At 40.3% G+C, this 22,354-nt stretch overlaps 2 protein-coding genes across 7 annotated transcripts in view; one reads left to right on the top strand and one right to left on the bottom strand.

The window, feature by feature from the left end:
* The window catches only part of sdk1b (sidekick cell adhesion molecule 1b), a 413,277-nt gene that overhangs the window by 134,537 nt on the left and 256,386 nt on the right, over positions 1-22,354 (top strand). The gene's annotated exons all lie outside the window — the stretch shown is intronic.
* LOC118563213 lies at positions 6,290-10,383 on the bottom strand. Of its 4 annotated transcripts, none has more exons than XM_036137447.1 (8): positions 9,764-10,383; positions 9,542-9,592; positions 9,106-9,453; positions 8,958-9,020; positions 8,670-8,762; positions 8,281-8,373; positions 7,495-7,638; positions 6,290-6,800 (listed from the first exon to the last, which is right to left on the bottom strand). In XM_036137447.1, the coding sequence occupies exons 1-8, from the start codon at positions 9,861-9,863 to the stop codon at positions 6,667-6,669; spliced, it is 1,026 nt and encodes a 341-aa protein (XP_035993340.1). In that variant the 5' UTR covers positions 9,864-10,383; the 3' UTR covers positions 6,290-6,666. The 4 variants fall into 4 exon arrangements, with proteins under 4 accessions (XP_035993340.1, XP_035993341.1, XP_035993342.1 ...); XM_036137448.1 differs by having other exon boundaries at positions 8,281-8,370; XM_036137449.1 differs by having other exon boundaries at positions 8,670-8,759.

Genomic DNA, 22,354 nt, shown 5'->3' with positions numbered 1-22,354 from the left:
ATCCTTCACACATGCCTGGTGAACACTGGCTAGCTCTGACTTTGGAAGAGAATGATAGAGCCACCTTTTTCGACTCTTACGGATTTCCTCCGGATTTCGAATTTTATCCCTCGAGCATAGTGACATTTTTGAAAGAGAGATCCTCGAAAATATTGTATCATACTCGTCAACTTCAAGACACTCTATCAGTCGTGTGCGGTCATCATTGTGTTTATTATCTTTGTCATAAAGCCTGCGGGCTATCGATGCATGAAATATTGGCTACCTATGATGACAGTGTTTATAAAAATGATGTCATGGTATTTGATTTTGTGAAAAAATATCAGCGTTGTGTAAAAAATAGGGCCTCGTGCTCGTTTAATCACGGAACGTGTTCTTTACAAATGTTTAAAGATTGTTACAAGTTGTAACTTGTCTAAAATAAAAACACTGTATACATGAATAATTTGAAACATTAAAGTTTTCTTTATTACAAATTCATTTCTCCAGTTTTTTTTTTTCATACAGAGTTTTAAGGGGAAAATTTCAACCATGCAGGGTTCTTGACTCTTTTGCTCTTGACTCGTTCGTTGTAGGGGGTTGGATGCTCAAAGTCTATTCCGGAGAATTTAGGGGACAACACAATTTTTCCTTTTCGTTTTGCAAAAGGTTTAGCTCCGTTCTTCTCCGATACGTCCGTTTCTGCCATGCCTCTGTATTGGTCACGAGCTTGCGGATTGCTGACTGAGGACACAGGGATGTTTAGCTCCTTCAGGGCGGTCATGAACGGGGTCCAACCTACAGGTTCCTGGGTCTGTGTTTTCCGCTTAAATGGGAGCAGAAGGTTTTTCAGCAAATCGACCAGATGTGAGCCTCCCATCACACGATCCCGATAAACAAATTCCCCTTTCGAAGTCCAACTCGTACCATGTAGGGACAACTTTTTCAATATGTATTCAGCATTTTTGCGATCTCTGTTTGGTAGAGCTTTTAGAACTTCGCTGGCGGTTTCATCCAATTCCATAGGAGAGGGTGTAGAAGCAGTAGAATCAGAGTCCGCCTCACCGTCATTATTGTCCGGGGTAGGGTTACGCTGCAAAGTTAAAGTCACTCTGGGTTCCTCCAGTTGACTTTGTTTGATCAGAGTCAGATATCTCTGAAGAAGAGCGTTGTACCTTTTAATTTTTTCATAAGAACTTAGTCCCTGTTCATTCAGTATCTCTCTCATTTTAGAATCCAAATCCTCTTCAGCCGTCTGTCTGATAGAAGGCTCTGACGGAGTCAAACGTTTGAACTGATGCGGAGAGACGAGATACATCTTTTGCGCCGTCCTAAGAGACATTTTCTCATCTCCTGATGAGACCTCCCACCAACTCTCCGATTAAAGGGGCCACAACGCTTAGCAGGGGTAAAATAAACCCACCTGTTTGATTTTTCAGAGCCAGCTGCTTGCGTTTTAAACCCGTTCTTTTATCAGCCAGGAGTCTGATGATCTTTTTCTGCTTTTGCAGTTTTTTATGTTGAGCGGGAGATACTTTAACGTTACCTTTTAAGATGTTCAGAGCTATTTCACACAAGGCTTTGAGAAAATCCGGCGAGCAGTGAGCGAGAATGTCTTTCCGTTTCTGTGGGGTGGCATGATACAGAGCCCTAAAAAGAGGTATGTTCCTTTTTATGCGAGCTGACATGGTAAATTAATTTACTTGGGTACATACACAGCCGGCCACTGACCAGGGAGCATCCCCGTTCTCAGTCTGAAACGATCTGGGCAAGTGGGAGTCAGATCGACGATTAAATACCCGTGAGGTTCTCTGGTGGCGTCTTGAAAACTCTCCATAAAGAACGTTTTCTCTGACGGGAACATCTGACGGGCTAATATATTCAGCTGCAGTTTATCTCTGGGGTTCTTAAACAACACCATATAATTAGTATTTAAACTGATGGTGCGGCTGTACTTGCCTTGATGAAACACATTCTGAGTCAGCATCATCACGCTCATATTTCTGTGATGTCTGTATTGCGTAAAAATCTTGACCACTTCAGGATGCTCCGAAGCCTGGAAAATTACATCGTCCAATATAACCAGATGATTCTGATCAGGAGGAAACAGATTTTCATCATCAAAAGAATCAGGTAGTCCTTCGATGAATTTAATCTTTTTATTCATTCTCTGCAATTCAGCGTACATGGGTTGAAGAGATGTATAAATCCATACAATATTTACAGGTACAACATCCATAACATGGTTACAATTCTGCAAAACACGTTTAACAAAAAAAGATTTTCCACACCCGCTCGGACCCACTATCAGACATGAAAAAGGGGTTTTGAATCTAGGGTCAAATTCAATCTCCTGTGTTTCACCGGAGAGCGACATTGTTCTCGGTTAACCTTTTTAGTAACCAAAAGGGAGAGTTGTTCCGTCAGGAAAAAGCCTTCTTTTGTCATACACCAAGCGGAACTTTTTCTGAAATGTGGCATTTTTAAGTTGGAAGTTTCTTTTATCCCTCCTGATGGTATGCTGCGGAGCTTCTAACACACCCCCTGTAGACCCCTGCAGATAACCTTCTACCAACTCTTTCACACTGTCAAAATTCACCCTCTCACTGCATTCCTGAGTTTGAGTGATGCCTTTACAACGCATCACAACTTTTTTCTGGTTTCTTGTCTGGTAAGCGTAGCTTTTGGGGCCTGTTGAAACAAATTGCTGTATGGTATCACCTCCCAGCTCATCCGTTAAATCCCCCAAATAATTTCCCAGCTCGAGGGAGGTCTGACCCCGTTTAACCACGTAGATCAGGCTGTCTGTGTCAATGTACAAAACGCGCTCCTGAAGCGGTTCGAGACAGGTGAATAGTTTCAACCGTGCGTGTGCTGTGGTGAACGCCGCGATAAATACATTATTCACCCTGTTGGGCGGGGAGATGCACCGTTTGTTGTATTTCCACTGAATCATACACATGTCATCGTTCAGAAAGTGAAAGTAAATGACCGTGTATTTACCTGAAAACAGGAAGTTAAAAAACTCAGCTGAGTCTGTGACAATGGTAGTTTGACCCAGATCATTTCTCTGCGCAAATTTTCCCCAAAAACTGTTCAAACACAGTTTAGCCACTTGCCTTTTAGCGGGATTGACCTCGATCTTCCGTACATCTAGCTGGATGCCCTGGTTCAGTTTGTAGTCTGCCACATACTTTAACCTGCTCTCCTCATCCGTCGCTTCAGCGGGGAAACCTGAAGCTTCCTGCTTACCCTTGAGAAAAGTGTTGATATACGGTTTAAAGATTGAACTGCTCTGGTTCTCAAAATGCCAAACCTCAGTGATTTCAGCGACGGTGTAACCGAGTTCCAGAGCTTTGTTAAATTCGAGGGTTACCCAGACCCCCGTCAACGCCCTCTCTCGATCAGTGTGGCTGCAAGGGCCTGCCTGGTAGTTCATTTCTGCGCAAGCACGGCAGAGAGTAAAAACAAGTTTACCGGTAGATGTCTTGTACGGCAAAACAGGAAAAAACAGACCGCGGGGTGGAAACACAGTCGCCCTGATGAACCCAAAATAGTTACGCGGATCGTCAAAATCTTTGCAGATGATTTTGGGGTGGCCGAGAGGATAGGGACAGTTTGCGTTCACGTACGGGTACAATGAGGTGAAATCTACATAATGCACCGATTCCTCCTCCTCCGCCGTGTACCGGAGTCTGAGAGCACAAGTACGGCCGCCGTACAAAGCTTCTCGCGGGGAAAGAGGCTCTGGTGCGTTGAAAGACTGTAGAAACCTTTTGAGACCCGGGTGCGACTCCTTCATTAGGATCCAGTCGTGTTCCCATATAACTTCTAATTGCACGCCGTAAACCGATTGCAATAACCTCGCTCTCTCCATGGTAGCAGAGTGAAATGTTTCAAAGCAAACCCTCCTGAGAGGACAGGTCTGGTCGGGTGGAAAGCAAGTGGGACACCCATGAAAAAAACACCCATTGAACTCAAACGCGATTTTCACCCGTTCAACCTCCGCGTATCCATCGACCTGATAAGGGCCGATTTTCTTTTCACCTTTATTGAGCGCATGCTGAATGAAAATGCCGCGTTCCTGAGCCACCCATTCTAACCACTGAATAGACGCGTTCGAAAATGTTTTACATTGACGTCGGTAATCCACCGGGGAGGGGATCGCGAGAGTGTTAGGAGGGAGGAAATTGGATGTAAACACATTCATACAAGCTGAGGCAATGGTGATTGACTTTAAAGGATCCACGGTTGTCTCTTTAAAGAACTCTTCTCTGAATTTCACACAAGCCTTGAAAAGAATCTCCACATCATTTTGACAATAATGAAGAGCTTCTTTCTGAAAGTCAAAGGGGTGTTTACAAGCCTCGCTGTACCAAATGTAAAACCGTTCCTGTTCGGCGGGATTCATGCGGTCTACGGCGTAGAAGCAGGGGGGAGGAAGCGGACCCACGTAGTTTAAAGTCTTCTCAGAGGAGAACAAGTGAGGGAAAAACCCTTTACACTGATCGGTGAATCCTAATGCTTTTGGCATTTGGCTGAGTTTCATAGTAAGGAATGAAAGGCTGTCGGTGAATTTCAGATCATAATCAGGCTCGGTAAAACAGAGAACTTTACTTCCCTGTGTTATTAAATGTGGTTTAATGCCCAATTCAACCATCACACTCAGAACCAAGTAAGAGTCAAACCCACGACTGTTGTGAGCTAGGAAAGTGAAACCTCTGTAACGAGGATTTCTGAAATGGAGCAGAAAATCCCTAACGCAGTTCAGTCCGTAAGAGTACCAAACATCTCCCGCCAAAGTTTTTGTGTAGACAAGGAATGGGATGTGTCTCCCGGTTTGATCTGTAAAGGTTTCAAAATCGTAAAAAACCAGTTTATTGCCGAGTTCAGGGTCTGTCAGTGTGGGTTGAATGTAACACTGATGCTCGTTTAACGTTACATCAACACCGCTAGGGACTTTCTGACGACAGACCGTGCATTTTATTGAACACTCATGAGGCTTGCTACCCCCACCTGCTGCTAGATCATATAGCCTTTTACACAGAGGACAGAATTTAGTTGTTTCGCAGTTACTCACATGCTTTCCGAGGTTAGGTCTCAATCTGGGGACCTTGTGTCTATCGAGGCAGAATGAATTACGGCAGATTCGTTTACAATCTGTGCATTGTACAGAGTTGTGCTGTTGCAGAGTACATTTCGGATCAAGACAAACTGAACAATGACCTTCGCAGTTATGCCTGTTTATGTTTTGGAAACCGGTAAAACAGTAGTTGCAAATATAGTTAGAACCGGTGAACCCTGTCAGGTTTTTAATGCCGTAATAATGGTTTTTGAACAGAAGCAGAAAAAGAGGATTTGAACGATCGGAAAAGTCAGTCTGGAATTTACGAAGCATTGCGTCCTTACCGTCTTTATAGAAAACGACAATTTTCCTGTTGACAATCTTTTCAAATTTTTGCACGTCGCTGAAAGTGACGGGGGTTTGCTCTGTGAGGCCCGCTGTGCGTTGCCAAAGTACAGCTTGCTGCACGGCTTGGGCATCTGTAAAAGCAGGGTTACACAGATGGGCAAGACTGATTGAAAAACAAAGCTGATCAGAACGATTGGCGACGATATACAAATGTTGACGTTTTTTACGAATCAGTTCACAGTCCAATGTTTTTTCGGCTTTACGTTTGACACCTCCATGAGGGTTTCTTACAACCTGAACAATCATTTCTAAGTTGTTTGGATCCGGCAATTCTGCGTTTGACTGCGTTAGCTCCTCTAAAAATTCCAGAAATGCAGGCAGAATTGAATCACGTTCATCATTTACCTGAACGATGGCGTGATGAGAAAATCCTTCTCCGCTCAACTCTAGTTGGATAATATCGCTACGAGAGGCCAAACGAGCAGCTGACTCTGCGAGCTCTGTGAGAATGTGATACACTTGTGTGTAAAATTCGGCGGGGTTGGGAGCGTCGCCGGCTCGCGAGGCAATGACGTTGAAAGGACGTCTTATTTCTGTAACATTGAAACCTTCTCGCTCTCTCTGAGTTAGTTGGGTATGTTCAGAGCTGTTTGCAGCTGACTGTCCATGACTGGTGCAGGGTTGATCCGCTCGGTCGGGTGCAATGAGAGATGGCTGTTGAGGCTGGTTGGATGTGGGATTTGGCAAAGCAGTATTGAAAGAACCAGTGGGATTTTGTTCACCGTTTTCTACAAGAGCCCCACCGTGTTGCACATACTGAGCGTTTGTAGGATTAGGGCTAAATGTTTGAGAGAGAGAAACGTTTAATTGATGGACCGCTTGTTCTAACTTGGACGGTGAATGTGGAGCTACATTGAAAGAACCAGGCACATGCTGAACAGGAAGATTTTGAAGGTCATTAACCATTTGTGTGATTTCGTGTAAAGCGTTTGTAACTTGCTGTTGAAACTCTAAGGAATTATTTTCAGGCGAGTATGGTTGAGAGAAAGAATCATTTAATCGTTCGATGGCTCGTTCTACAGATAGTAAACATTCAAGGTCCAAATCTGGACCCTGAGTTCTGACTGGGGAATTTGGGGTTAGATTGAGAAATTCGGTTGCAGGGTGTACAGGGAGATTACGGAGTTCATTCACAGCTTCAACAATTTCATTCAATGCATTTCTCAGTTGCTGGCTACCCATTTTAACAGAGGTCACAATTTAAAAGGTTAACTCTACTGTAGCAATGAGATCTTGGCGCTTTCTTTCAGGAGAAAGATGCAGTTTCTCAGAAGCTCCTCAGCTCTCCGACTGTAGTAGGTTCCTCTGCGGCCGCAGTATGGAATTTGTTGAATAATCGATGCAGCTTCTGTAATAGAACAGAACAACTATAATCAGGAAAGAATAAAACATTCATTTATTATATTACAAGCTATTTGTAGAAAAAGGTAGTTTCATATGTGGAAAGAGATGAAAATATAATGTTTTAATATGCCATGAACTAATTGTAAATACAGATATTTAATATAGTATGAATGGGGAGTTATTATACGACTGCCCAATTGTAGAAAAGGATGCTTTCATATTTAGAAATAGGTGAAATGCATTGATTCATTATTATATAATAAAGAAAAAAGGATGCGGAGGATTTATTCATTTTATTATACGGCGGCCTAATTGTAGAAAAAGGATGCTTTCATATTTAGAAATAGGTGAAATGCATTGATTCATTATTATATAATAAAGAAAAAAGGATGCGGAGGATTTATTCATTTTATTATACGGCGGCCTAATTGTAGAAAAAGGATGCTTTCATATTTAGAAATAGGTGAAATGCATTGATTCATTATTATATAATAAAGAAAAAAGGATGCGGAGGATTTATTCATTTTATTATACGGTGGCCTAATTGTAGAAAAAGGTGATTTCATGTGTGTGAAGAGGTGGAAGAACAATGATTCGTTATGATATAATAAACTAATTGTAAATACAGAGATTTAACAAAGAAGGACATAGGGATTTATTGATTTCATTATTTATTGTAGGCGAAAGAAATTATTTACCCGTTGCAAGCCTTCGAATCGTAATCACTTTTGTCTCGAGCTTCGGAATCACTCTCTGGACTATCTTGAGGGTAGAACTTAGTGTAATGAGACTGGGTCTTTTCCTCTTTCTTAAGGATCGTCTTCTCCGGATCGTATCACGGGCTGCAAAAATAAAAAAATATATGTATATAGATATAAATAAGTAAATACAATTAAATAAATGAGTAAAAACAGCATATGGGGTTGAAAAGTGAGGAGAGGCCTGATTCGAACACACACACACACACACACACACACACACACACACACACACACACACACACACACACACACACACACACACACACACACACACACACACACACACACACAGAGGTTAACACTGCCATACTTTGTAAAATGTCCTGACTTCAAAGGTTAAAAACCTGTGATGGTCCCCATTAAGATGGTAGAACATACACACACACACACACACACACACACACACACACACACACACACACACACACACACACACACACACACACACACACACAGAGGTTAACACTGCCATACTTTGTAAAATGTCCTGACTTCAAAGGTTAAAAACCTGTGATGGTCCCCATTAAGATGGTAGAACATGCACACACACACACACACACACACACACACACACACACACACACACACACACACACACAGAGGGAAGGAGGCCTTGGATATTTTCGAACCTTGCAGAACAGTAGTTTAAACTTTAAGAGTGTAAATAAAGAAATAATAAATTAACTATTAAGTTAATTAATGAAAAAAAACTGTATTACTCACCGTCTGAAGAGGTTGCTGGCAGATCAGTTTGAGGTGCGTTAGGGGGTTGTATCTCTGCACCTTCAGCACCGTTTTCCCTCAGGAGGGCTGCTTCTGTTAAGAAAGAAAGACGGAGCTTTTTAATGGAGCGAATTACACGCATACAATGATTGCAGCAGAAATAAACACACACACACACACACACACACACACACACACACACACACACACACACACACACACACACACACACACACACACACACACTGAAAGAGTGAGAAACTGAAACATACAGAGGGAGGGAGGTTTTTGAACCGTGCAGAACAGTAGTTTAAACTTTAAGAGTGTAAAAAAAAGAAATAATAAATTAACTATTAAGTTAATTAATGAAAAAAAACTGTATTACTCACCGTCTGAAGAGGTTGCTGGCAGATCAGTTTGAGGTGCGTTAGGGGGTTGTATCTCTGCACCTTCAGCACCGTTTTCCCTCAGGAGGGCTGCTTCTGTTAAGAAAGAAAGACGGAGCTTTTTAATGGAGTGAATTACACGCATACAATGATTGCAGCAGAAATACATAAAAAAGATTAAAAAAATAAAATAAAAAATGCATCACACCGGGGAATCGAACCCACGTGAAACTAGAGCGGAAACTGCGTGTTAACGTAGCACGCCACATGAATGTCCCACAAATTACCTACCGTATGATGTAGTCTCCCGCTGGTCTTGAACCGTCTGAACTGAAGTTTCAACGCTCAGTGTGACTGTCAATGGCATACAGTGAGAACATGAAACGGGGCTGGTTGAGAAACATAAAATCGATAGTTTCAGAGTTATAAAGAAACTTACGATTGGTATGGTTTGCTGGTGGAATCGTTGCTTGTGGTACATCCGTTTGGACTTGGTTGTTTTGCAGGGTGGGTGTTTGTGCTACAAACAGCTGGCGAGGTTGAATACCCGCTACCGCTGATTGGAGGAAGAGAGGTTGGCGAACCGGCGGCGGTGTACGCAGATCAATGACTTTATCTGTTTCTTGTTTAGGGGTAGACGTATTTTGCGAGGCAAAGTCCTGGCGGGTTTTGCTTCGGGACGGGCGGTTTTTCAGTGTAAGTTTGCTCTCTGGCCGGGTTCTTTGCGGCTGAGCCTGGTGAACACCGTGCTGTAGGTAAGGATTACCGCTCGTCTCATCAAAAAAACCTAAAACAATAAAAATAAAATGGTTAAAACAACGTATTAGTATCTTTAAATACTTTAGATACTTTATCTTTATGAAAGCAAATCCTACCGTAGTTGAACGGTGTTAAAAGTACATTTTCTTGCTCCACACCTGTGAGGTCTGAAAAATAATTAAACATATATTGTTACACAGCCGAAAAGCGTAAGGGGGGATTCCCCAAGTGACATTACTACGGTATCACATGATCAGTGGCGTCATAGGGGGGATTCCCCCACCGTATATTCAACGTATAACTTAAAACATCGTTAGAATATATTCATTAGAACTTACCAAAGAAGCGTATGCCATGTTGTGGGTTGGAGCTTGCGTTCTGACCCTCGGGGTGGATCAGAGCGTTAGTGAGGAGCGAAGCTGAAGAGGTTTCTTGCATGATCTCGAGTGATGACTACCTTGCACCGAATGAGCATCTTTATACATTTCTGGTACTGAGAGGATGCGTTTACCGAGAGAGTCGTGACTTCCAGCGGTATACTAAGTTTTACCGAGGCCCCGGATACCTCGACCTGCGCGGAGCAGTGTCTTATTCAGATAAGTTGAAACGCTTTCCTGTTCTGCTAACTAACAATGGCCTGGTGTGTGGCGCACTGAGCGGCGATGGTCACTGGTTTATTGAGATAACAGGGAGGTTTCCTGTTCGGCTCCCTAGCTGACCAGGAAGTGTAGTGTCCATCCACTGATCTGCGCTGAGCAGACACTCTGTTGATGAAGATAACTGAGTGGCTCGGTGTTTTTGTTTATTAACTAACAATGAAAGGATGTCATGCTCGTTGAAAGGAAGGTTTTGCTGTTGTGTGAAAATGATAAGATAACGCCCTGCACGAATTTGCTGACTGCAAATGCCGGATCGATATTGTCCCCCTTCCTGCAGTGCCACACATGTGTTTTGACACAGCTCCTCCCCTCCTCTACAGAACTCGTGAAATTTAGGTCGTGACCCAAAAACCTGTGGTCAGTAAGACACTGTCCACCGTAGTATGAGGACGCTCCAAACCTTTAGTTTGGAGGGAGGACTGACTTGAGCTTTATATCAGGATTAAAGATTAAGGATTCTCTATTTCAGCGCAATCACAACGGTGCGGGAAGGAGGTTTTTTCCACGTAGAGTGTGGCTGGTCTGCTGCTGAGCGTTAGATTGAGTGCGTATAAGATACATTAATTGCGTGTGTACAACCGAAATAAATAGATATAATTATAAAGTGAATTGTATTATAATTAATATCATCATTTAATATGGGTGGTATGCTGCTGCTAAGCATCAGATTGAGCGTGTATAAAAATTAAATAACTGAATGTGGATAAAAATTAAATCATTGGATGTGTATAAGATAAATTAAATAACTGGATGTGGATAAACTGAATTAAGTAGCTGGATGTGTATTAAAGGAATCATTAGACATACTTAAATAATCACGATAATAAAGTTAATAACTATATTAATAATAATATCGTATTAATGACAATAATATAATATGGGTAAGGCAGGAAATCAAAGGGAGGCCGGATATCAAGAGGGGCCAGAAATCGAGGGAGGCCGGAAGTCAAGGGAGGCCGGAAATCGAGGGAGGGGGGCCGGAAATCAACGGGGACCGGAAATTGGGAGGGGGGACCGGAAATCAAAGGGGAGACCGGAAATCAAGGGGGACCGGAAATGATTAGGGTCATTAATCACCCGTCAATTAAAAAGTGACAGACCATTATACACTATAATCTCTTATGTTGAAGTATGCATTTTACCTGAATGGTGATGTTGATTTTCTTTTACAATTAAAATACATTTGTTCAAGTAAGCCAAAAAAAACATAAAGTATGACAGCAAGTTAAATGTCTTTTGCTCTTGACACATTATGGTAAATTTGGAAAAGAGTTAATAAAATACTTACAAAACTGGGAAAAGAGCGTTTCTAAGTAAAATTTTCTATGAAGTGGAATCATGATAAAATTAGGATCAGCAAAGAGTGACATATTTTATCTGTACCGCCCCAACTCTAGAACAGATGCATCTAAATAGATTAAAATATAATTGAAAAGTTGATTTATTTCAGTAATTTAATTCAATCAGCAAAAGTGGTATGATCTATATACATTTAGACATTTCTGTGTTTATTTTAGTTCATTGTGGTGGCATAAAACTAAATTCAGCACCTCTGAAAGTTGGAATATTTGCCTAAGATCATTAAAGAGAGGATAATAGAGTTGTTGTCCTACTAAACTGGTATCTCCATGTAGTTTACAGTAAATGTACTCAGTTCTTGTTGGGGTTCCCTTTGCATCAATTCCTGCATCAGTGGAACATCGTATGATGAGTTTCTGAAATAAATTAACTTTTCAATTATATTCAAATTTATTAAGGGTTTGCAAAAATAACCAATAACGCCTTTCTTTTCCTACGTTTATCTGTTTACTCACATAATATAGGCAGGTATAGATTAAAGGATTGGTTTTAACTAGATCACATTTCAGGGGAAATGAAGCATTCTTTCAGTTAGCGGTCAGAGTATCAACAGATTTTACCTAGATGTGTTTTAGGATAAAAGCTTTCAATAATTTCATTTGAGTGCACTTGAACATATTAAAAGTAGTTTTTACCATATGGTAATCACCAGTGCACGATCTGGGGCCTCTGTTTGTCAGCCGTTACTAAGTGTTTTCGGGTGATAGAGCGGCTTGTCCCCCAACAGCGGTTTGGCTCGATCCCCTGCCCACGTTCCAAAGTGCCCCCAGGAAAGACATTGAACCTTTAGTTGCTCCTGATGATATGCCAGCGCCTCGCGTCGGTGTGTGAGTGCAACTTGTGTCGACCAATGCCTGCGTGAATGAGCAACATGTTGCAAAGAAGAGTTTAAATTTCGCCAAAGGTTAAAGGTGCTGAATAAGCGCAGAAGGTTTCCACCCAAAGAGTTTACAGATTTTTTTTTTGTAATATTTGGTAATGTTTCCGTTGACGATTCTGATTTCCCAATAAAAAAACACATTAGGAATTTCCAGACCTCTTTACTGTTAAACCCACTCTTGTTTGCTTAGACTTTGGGTTTTCTTTGACAACTGTGATGTGAGACTAAATATCTTTTGTGACAGTCTGTCACAAATAAAATAAGCTATTTGAATGTCAATTATTAACTTTCATGCTTATGAAAGATCAAATGCAGTAATGATTGCTATTGTTATTTCTACACGGTAGAAAGGTCGAGGACTTATTGTGGCATTTTTCTAAAGAAGCTATTTTGGTGCAGAGCTTTACTGATTGAGGGTCTAGCTCACAAGTATAAGAAGCTCTTTAACCCACAATCATCTCTAAATTATTTCCATACTCTAACCCAACCACTTGATAATAACTGCCACCTCAGCCGTTATTAAACACTTTCTACAGATCACACACTCACTGACTTGTGAACCCGTTCATTGCCTTTTAGCTTTAAAGCTGCCTGCTTTGTGGTTATCTGAAGATTTGTGTTATATACTGTCACACTGGAATATGCAAAGCACTGACTCAGCTCCTGCCCCCTTGTCGATAACTAATTTTGCAATAAACTTTCTGTTCTTGCGTAGTCTGCACAGTACCGAAGGTTCAACCACTCAGTTGAAGTCATTGGGGCACACCCTCCATGCAATGTGTGTGCTCACGATAAAGGCTAAACTTTGACATTCTTGGGGAAAGAACGCGACAAAGTGTCCGTGGATCAACCATGTTCTGCCAAAGATATCACATTGCAGTTTGTAGCAGTAAATTATGATTATATTACAATTTCCCTACATAAAAGAAACATTGGCCAAGAGAACCACATGTCATAGAAGATTTAAGCCAAAGAATGTTTATTCAGTTTGTTAAATTTTACAAACTTGCATCAGGCACATCCAACTGCTGTTAAAACCATTCACTTATTCAAGGCTTGAAATACACTCAAACACACGAAACGCTAAGCTTTTGATTTCTTCATGATGTTATATCCATCACCTCATCCACCTCTTGGCTCAAAGTGAAAACCTGTTAAAGTTTATCAGCTGCCTCGGCCCCTGAATTAGTGGTACTGAATACAAATGTAACGGGATGTTGTTGCACAAGGTCCTGTACGTATTTTGTCGTTTAGGCTGTCTGTCTACGTGGATGCGGTGTTTTGGGAGACCGTAAACAATAATTCTTGAAACCACATCCCAGAGTGGATACATTTGAAAACCACATATGTACCTCGCTCTCACAAGTAACAACAAAGATGGTGCTGTACGTTGTTGTGCCTTGGTTATGGCGTCCCTGTGTGTCCGATCCCCCGCCATGCTGCTGTGTTTACTTCACATTAGTTGTGTGTGCGTGGCATGCCCAACGTTTTTTTTCATGTTTCTATGGCAGTGTCACAATGCCATCAGTGGGCGGCACCATACCCACTAAAGGCTTATCAGTTGAGCTTTTTTCTTAATCGTTTTTGATCAATTTACCGCGTTTGTCTCTGTGTAGGCAAAGCAAGAATGACACACATGGGTAATATGATCTGTATGCTTTTCAGAAAATTGACCCAGTAAGCAAAGAATTTCTTTTTTTTTATGTATAGCCAACAGCATGTAGTTTGAGAGATAAGAGGAAGTAGACTCCGTCTCATGCTACCACTAGAGTGAAAGCGCCGCCAACATTCAAAAGTGACCAAAACATCAGCCAGAAAGCAGAGGAACTGAGAAGTGGTCTGTGGTGGTCACCACCTGCAGAACCACTCCTTTATTGAGGGAGTGTTACTAATTGCCTGTAGTTTCCACCTGTTGTCTATTGTATTTGCACAACAGCAGGTGAACCTGATTATCTTTAGCTTCCTAAGTGGACAGTTTGATTTCACAGATGTGTGATTGACTTGGAGCTACATTGTGTAGTTTAAGCGTTCCCTTTATTTTTTTGAGCAGTATATATATATATATATATATATATATATATATATATATATATATATATATATATATATATATATATATATATATATTAGGGCTGTGCATAAAAATCGATATAAAGATTAATATCGATATTTTTAAAAACGATTTAATATCGATATTCTGGCTTTCAATATCGATATACCTCCCAACCTCTAGGGGGCGTTTTTTTTTTTTTTTTTTTTTTTTTTTTTCTCCCCAGTGTCCTGTCTAGCAATATGGCAATAGGAATTGATGTCTCAATGCCAGATAGAGCTCGACAGATTTTGCTTTTACAAGTGGAGCAAACGGCTTTCGCCATAGTGCTCCACTTGATTTATGCTTGTAAATAGCTTTATTATGATTCCTGCAAGGAGAATTTCAAATTATATGGACATGACAATGGGAGAGTAAAGGAAGAACAAAAAGTGAAAGAAAAGAAAAAAAAGAGTAGAGGTGAAAGAAAGAGGAGATAAAAGGGAGAGAATGATAAAACCTTCTTTGTCTGCTCCATCACCTGGAAAGAGACACAAAAAGAACAGCACAACCAACAGACATAAAGCAACAGATACACTCGAATAACACCTAGATGCCATTGCTAAATCATATATATTATTATGTAAGCTGACATGTGTAATGTGATATTTGAAAAAAGAAAGTGAAAGAACATAAATAAATAAATAAAGAAATTACAAGATTACTGTATATAAGTGAACACTTAATACCTGGGACCCAGCACCTGTGGGAGATGTGAAAGTGCACTAGTTTAGGTGAACATTATCCAGAAATAGCTTGATAGTGATTGTGGAGAACCGAAGACCCTAGGGGGCGTTATTACAGCGCAACCATTACAGTTCACAGCGAAGGAGAGCGAGTGAGACGAATTTGTGGAACGGCCGACAGGATTTTAGAAGCTCCTTTGACCCTAAAATCAGATGTTTGGGCACATTTTTGGTTTCTGTGACACGTTAAATGCATTGAAGCAAATGCACTTTATTTTCCTGTTAATATGTCTGTGATCAATAAATAGAACATAAACATAATATTTGGCTGATTTTGGTGATTGAATCACTGAGCATTAATTCAAAGTAATAAATATCGATATTGGAATCAAATCAAGCTGAGCTATGTATCGAGAATCGTATCGTATCGTGAGCTGTGTATCGAGAATCGTATCGAATCGGCTCATCCTAGATGATACCCAGCCCTAATATATATATATATATATGGATTTAATAGATTTAAACTGACTACATACTTAATTTAGGATATTAAATGTTTAAGTTCATGAGAGCACCATTACTTATTCAGCCTGGCTGCAGAAGAGCTCATCCTTATAAGAAGAACATTGCAGCAAAGCCTGGATTTACAAAACCATTTTTGAAAAACAAAACAAACAAAAAAAATCAAGAGCTTTGAAACGGTGTTATTAAAAAAGACAACATAAAAGGGCAAATGCTGTGATCTAATGCATAGTACCACTTTTGGTAAAAGCACAGCCTATCAGCACAAATATGCACTGCACTATGGATCATGCATACAAATATTACCTCTGCAGTGGATGAGGAAATGACAGCAAATTATTCCCAAATTAAATGCAAGGTCACCTGTGTGCCAGCTCAGGCTTGGCTGGAATTGGGTCATGCATGAAGACAATGATCCCAAACACAGCAGCAAATCGGCAACAGAATAGCTAAAAAAGGAACAGAAATAAAACCCTTTCTTACACATCAGTTGCATGTACATTAACACAAAAGAGACATCTTTGTGAAGCCAGGTCTTTTCCCTTTTGGTAGGTCACACATGCCAAGCAGAGGTGGCTCAGAGGCATATCAGGGGTGGATTAACTTAAAACCCTCCATTCTGCCTCCGTATTTTTACACGAGACACCAAGGCACACAAGCTTGAGAGGCGATGTGTGAAAGAGGCTAAGGTGTTGCAATGGCCCGTGGAAAGTCCACACTTTATCCTGATTGAAGTGCAGCTGTGGGACCTCAGTATTAGAGACTAATTTGGTCATAAAAGGACAAAAACCTTCTGTAAAATTGAGTGAGAAGGTAAATTTCTAATAACTAAAACGGAAGATTTAGGAGGAAAAAGAAAAAAGTGAGCACAAGACAGCCAAGAATGAAGAAAGAAGTCGCAAAAGATTGAAGACTTACCATTTGCACTAAACTTAGAAATCAATGCATATCAGAAAGGCCACCGATGGAAAATTTATTGTTAGCAAATTGTGCAACGTGAAATTAAGTTAATAAAGGTAAGATTTCTATGACAGTGTATCCAAGTCTGAATATGTTTTCTAGCATAGCTTTGAGACTTAACTAACCAGCACCATACACCAGGAATCTAAAAATGCACTGTGGCAAGCCCAGTTTTTCTTTACTTTACCACAGTGTTACAACACAACTTACAACAAAAAACGCACAATTTGAAACTTAAAAATGTGCCACAGTTCAAGCAGACGTTGCAACTCAGCTCTGTTTATGACTGTGATGTACACCAAGCATCAGCGGTGCCAATTTTCCCAATATCTGTTCCATCAGAATAATCTACTTTATACATGTGAGCCAGAATTATTTGTGCAGATCTCATCTTTCGCCACACAATTAGCCCGTTTTTTACTCATGAGGGAAAAACTGAACTACAGTAAATGTGCACAACTGCTCAGAAGTTTGGCATTACTTCAGATTACCTCAACAAACTGACAACTACAATAACAAAGGTGTGCAAGTCTATAATTGCTGCAAATGGAGGATAGTTTGACAAAAGGTTGAAGGACATTTTTTTCTAACCTTTTCTTTGGGTGACCTCAAACGTTTCAGTGGTGGTGTAGCTTTCAAAAAATCTTTCCACAAACACAGTCTGTCACTTCAGGCAAACTATAACTCAGCTTATTAATATAACATTTTTCTGTTTCAGTTACCTAAAAAGTTATTTTTTGGTAATTCTACACATGATGGATGGAAGAAGATACACAATCAGACCACAGTTGCAGTCACACACTCCTTCATTTGGCTCAGACACAGAGAAGAAAACAGTCACAGTTGAAACTAGTCATCCTAGGTTAGCATGAAGAGTTACTGTTTGGAGAGAAACGTTTTTGATTTAATTTTAATAATACAATCTGCAGACCCCAGCAGATGTTCACCACATGACACAAAAGTGAACACCCCTAATAGCACTGACATACACCTGTGGTCTGGCTGTTACCTTCCTGCCCAAGCCAGCTGTTGTAGCTGAGGCATAAACCGGGATAGGGATACCACAACCTCATCTCTCTGCTCTAGGTTGTTCCTTCACTTAAACTCAGCATCCCGCAGATTTTATAATCCTGGGGCAAAACATGTTTCCAACAGAGAGTCTGTTTTTTGATAGATGAAGAGAAATCCATCTTCTTCATATACGTTCGCCCACATTTCTTGCCAAAGATACATTGGATGCAAAGGTTCTGAGTTTTTGTTTGCCACCAGTAGATTGCTACTCATTTATTCAACAAGAAAAACAGTCTGTCCTTATTAAAATGAGTGCAGTAACATGGATGAAAGGATAAATAGATGGATGGATAGGCAGATAGATGGATGTGTCTACAGAAGGTTGCACTTTTGTGAATTTTACAAAGGAAAATAAGTGATTTTTAGTGGGACTGCGTCCTCTGGTCCTTGTCACATAGCTATGCCTTTATCACTAGACAGAGTGATTGCAACATTCCTGCTGTGTATGGCACCGTTTGCTGAAAAGATCCCAGGAGACCGGGTGGTTTTGCTAAAAGTTTTGCAACGGTGCTATGACTCCACATCAGGTCTTTTTTAGTCACGGAAGATAGGACTGCAGTGACTTTGCCCTGCATGTGTTTTTCACCTTTTCATTTCACATCTCTAACAGGCTGTTTCATGTATAAAACGTTTTCTGAGGTCATGCATGACCTCTGTGGAGAGAGAGAGAGAGAGAGAGAGAAAAAAAACGTCCGCTGCAAAACACATGAAATCTTTTATCTGGTTGAGGTTCAGTCCAAGGTTGGGGAGGGATATAGTGCATTCAGTTTTTAACAGAAATCTTCTCTTTTTTTCCAAACGTCTGCTTCTTTGGGTTACAGCTTACACACATCAAGTATTTTATACGTGAGCTTCAGCTGTCCTTCACATTGCATTTAAACAGCTAAACCTCAAGAGATTAATTAAGCAGACTGAATGTTCTGTCATGTGTGGCTTTCAGGATCAAACGACATTTGTGTCTAAAAAGGGTTTTCTCTTAATGTATGGCTTCAGGAATTTGCTCTCTTCTTAAAGATATGACTCAGTTTTGCAAAGCTCATCTCTGAGATTACATCTCAAAGTGATGTTTGAATAATTTCTAGTTGTACAGTAAGGGCAAAATATTATGACAGCTGAGCATAGGCCGGTCACAAAATATCAAGTTATTCAATGTCTTTAAAATGCTGTTGTTTCCAAACGACTAAAATCTTCTCATACCATTAAGTTCTGCACACTCCAAGTCAGCTGGCTGACAGAGGGCTCCTAAATTTTTATAAATGGCTTACAAGAAAGACAAATGTGGCTGTTCAGAAATATTTACATTTGATAAAGTGACAGCATGGAGGTATCCATTACTCCTGTTAAAGATATATCAATATTTGTTGTTGTTGAGGTCCTAAGTGTAACTACGAGAGGCAGGGTAAGGTTGAGTGGATATACTGTATGTTGAAGAACAGATAAGGAAACATGAGTTAACCAAGGTTGTATGTCCATCGGCAAACCAAAACGGATGAACTGCGTTTCAGAGAAAAACCACTAGAAGATGCCGTAATAAAGCTGGATAAAAGGAGGAACTGAGAAGGAGTGAATGAAACCCAGTTGCCTGTGTAATAGGGTGGCGATTACCGAATGCAAAACAGGTGAGTCTAATTAACAACACAGACTGCAGCTGGTGAAAAAGTAGGGAGGTGAAGAGAACTGGGGAACCATTTTGAGAGCAAAATAAAAGACGTAAACATCAAATATAAACACGATAACTAGAGAGAGCATTACCAAAGACTCTATAAAGCCTTGGTATTTTTTGTCAAGGTTATTTTGTAAAGAGCTCTTATTTGCCTATGTCTAACACTTAATATTAGAATTAGTATAAATGTACCGTTTAAAGCTCCGGTAGGGACCCCACTGGAGGTTTCCAATCAACAGGTGCATGGTCTTTGTCAGAAATCAAAGTAAAAATTATTTATACTACAATAGTTAAAAACATAAATGATAAATGAAGTAAACAGCGCCTTGGTAGCTAATGCTATTTGTGTTGTGATGATAACCCTGTTGTAGAGATTGTTCAACAGTCACCTTGGAGTAACCTGGCAAGCCAGATGTGTAGCAGTCTCTGTTTTGCACATTATCAATCTGGTCCTGCTCCCATTGAATCGACATTCAGCAGAACTTTCCTAGCTGAATTGGGCAAAACGACGCCTACCAAAGGTTGGGTTTTAGCCAAACACAGTACCAAATGAATATGTTATATGCAGCAGTCACCATGAGAAACCACAACCAGGTCAGGGCGCGCTTATCTGGATGGTGACACACGTGAAAATTGTGGATTCTGACAAAACGTCCTGCACTGCCTTGTTTATTTTGGTTCAGCTGTGGGCTTATCAGGTCTTGCTTGTTTCACACCTGCGTGTCCCGCCTTAAACTATAATAATGCAACGTGATTGGCCGGCCCGATTTGGTTCGGTCCCTAACAGTTGAGGTGGGAGCGGTACAAGATGGATTCTTGTGTGTTTGTAAATGCAGAAATACCTTAAGAATTCAGCTTGCAGGCAAGCTTAACCTTTGAGGTCAGAAGCAGGGATTATTGGGGAGCCCCTGCAGTTTCAGCAAACTCTAGAAACTAGTGATGCGTGGAAACTGACATATTTAACAGAGATACAGCGATACAAAGGTGAGCCAGACGTGGCAGGAAACCCACCGTTATACTTTAGTAGCATGAGGGTTGGATTTGCAAAGGTATGCGCAGTTGCATCAATTTCCAGTTTGTTTTAGAAATTTTGTTGAAGTTTTGAGTTTTATTACTCTTTGCTTTCATCCAGAAAATCCAAACATCTTAGTTTTTTTATGCATCTTACCAGTGTCGCTCTAAAGGATGTTGTTTTCCACTGTTGAGACACCAGAGCTGAACATAATCACAGAAAAGGAGCCGAGACCAAAAGAATAAAAACCCTCGTATGAGAATACCTTACAACAGTTAATCCTTGAGGCATTTAAATGCCAAATTTGACATAAGTTACCATGGTAGCAATTTAAGCTTTTTAGCATTCATGTCAGACCTTATCGTGTCTTAATTATCCTGTATTTCATTAGCGCACCGTGCGCTAATTCAGGGATCCAGGTCAGATGTTTTCACCATGACCCTGTTGTTGTAGAAGGTAAAGACAGAATGAAAGGAATATGGTCAAAAAACTGACAGTGATGCTTTGGTGGTAAAAGGCTCTATTGTTTCATTATATATCCCTTTAATTGAAGCAAAGATATAAAGTATATTTATTATATTTGAACACAAGAAAACTGCACAGAGTGTTTTCCTTTTCATGACTGCAGAGGGGCTGTAGCCGTAAAATACTGGAGACCACTGGCTTTCCTGCCACCACCAGAAGAGCTTTTATTATTTTAAACCGAATAGCACAATTCACATTGTGCCAATTGTATATATTTTATTCTGACTTTTTTTTATTTTCATACTTAATGTTGAAAACTGACCCTTTAAAATACTCTAACCAGTGGCTACATCAGTTTTCACCATGATATGCAAGTTATGCATTTATACTTCTTACTTCATTTTGGAGTTATTACTTCCTACTCTATAAATGTTATTTAACAATGTTTAAAGTAAACTGATAAACTAAACAAAGATGACCATACTTTGCCACTGTAAATAACAGCAAGGTGATCCAGAAAACATAACATTAAAACAAAATTAAGCACCTGCTCTGAGGTTTTGTCGAAGTAAATTTCTTCCTTTTGTAGTTTTGATAAAATTTTGCCGCTGCATAATAGGATCAGAGTTTTGAACATGTCAAAACAGCACCAGAAAATATTTTTTTTTTAGCCCTCCGCTGACTCTGTGCTCTTTCAGGTCTTTCTTCAGTTTAGAGTTAGTCAGGATGGCTTATCACTCTTCATTTGTGCACTGAATAGACCTGCGTCAGGGATTAAATGGTAGATACCAATCCCAATTTGGCTCATGCCTCAGTTCTTGGATCATTGTTTGATTTTAGTTTAATAAAAAAAAAATAAACAAACAAACAAACAAACAAACAGGTAAGCACCCAAAACGATGACAGAGCAATAAACCAGCCTTGCTAATTAGGAGTCTCCATGGCAGCAGAAGATGTACAATAGAGATTGTCTACTGGTAACGTCACATTCAAATAAAAAAAAACTATTTTAACTGAGCCTGGTTCTGCTGGAGGTTTTCCTTCTTGTTAAAGGGGAGTTTTCCTCTCCACTGTCACTTCATGCATGCTTAATATGAGGGATTGCTGCGACGCCATCAACAATGCAGACGACTGTCCACTGTAGCTCTACGCTCTTTAAGAGTGAATGCTGCTGGTCAAGGCTTGATGCAATTTGCTAAGTTTCCTTAGATAGGGAACATTTTGACCAATCTGTCTGAAGGATTTGATTGAATTTGACTTTGTAAAGTGCGTTGTGAATTGGTGCTATATAAATAGTATTAAATAAAATAAATGCAATCATAAGTATATGCTCATTCTTACTTTGTGAAAGATAATGCCAGAAGATCTGCTTTGCACTGTGAATCTGAACCGCTCCATGCAGTACATGAACAAGGCATCTTCTTCAAATTACTCCACTATAATTTCCCTTCCAATATGGCGGTGAAATTGACGCGCAATTCAGCAATCAGTGGGGCGTCTGTGTGTGTCTGTGATGCAGTCGAGTGAGTCAGCAATTCCCAGCGAAAAGATCAGTGACAGCCG

Source organism: Fundulus heteroclitus, chromosome 5, assembly GCF_011125445.2.
Source record: "Fundulus heteroclitus isolate FHET01 chromosome 5, MU-UCD_Fhet_4.1, whole genome shotgun sequence".
NCBI classification, from domain to species: Eukaryota; Metazoa; Chordata; class Actinopteri; order Cyprinodontiformes; family Fundulidae; genus Fundulus; species Fundulus heteroclitus.
The sequence above is the reverse complement of the archived record's forward strand: the minus strand, read 5'-3'. Positions and strand labels throughout refer to the sequence as shown.

Bases quoted from the DNA above. Each gene is read 5' to 3' on its own strand.
- LOC118563213 (XM_036137447.1), bottom strand. From the start codon at position 9,863: ATGCAAGAAACCTCTTCAGCTTCGCTCCTCACTAACGCTCTGATCCAC. The intron at 9,454-9,541 runs GTAGGATTTGCT...TTATTGTTTTAG, and splicing joins TTTAACACCGTTCAACTACG to GTTTTTTTGATGAGACGAGC. The intron at 7,639-8,280 runs GTGAGTAATACA...TTATTTTTGCAG, and splicing joins GCCAGCAACCTCTTCAGACG to CCCGTGATACGATCCGGAGA.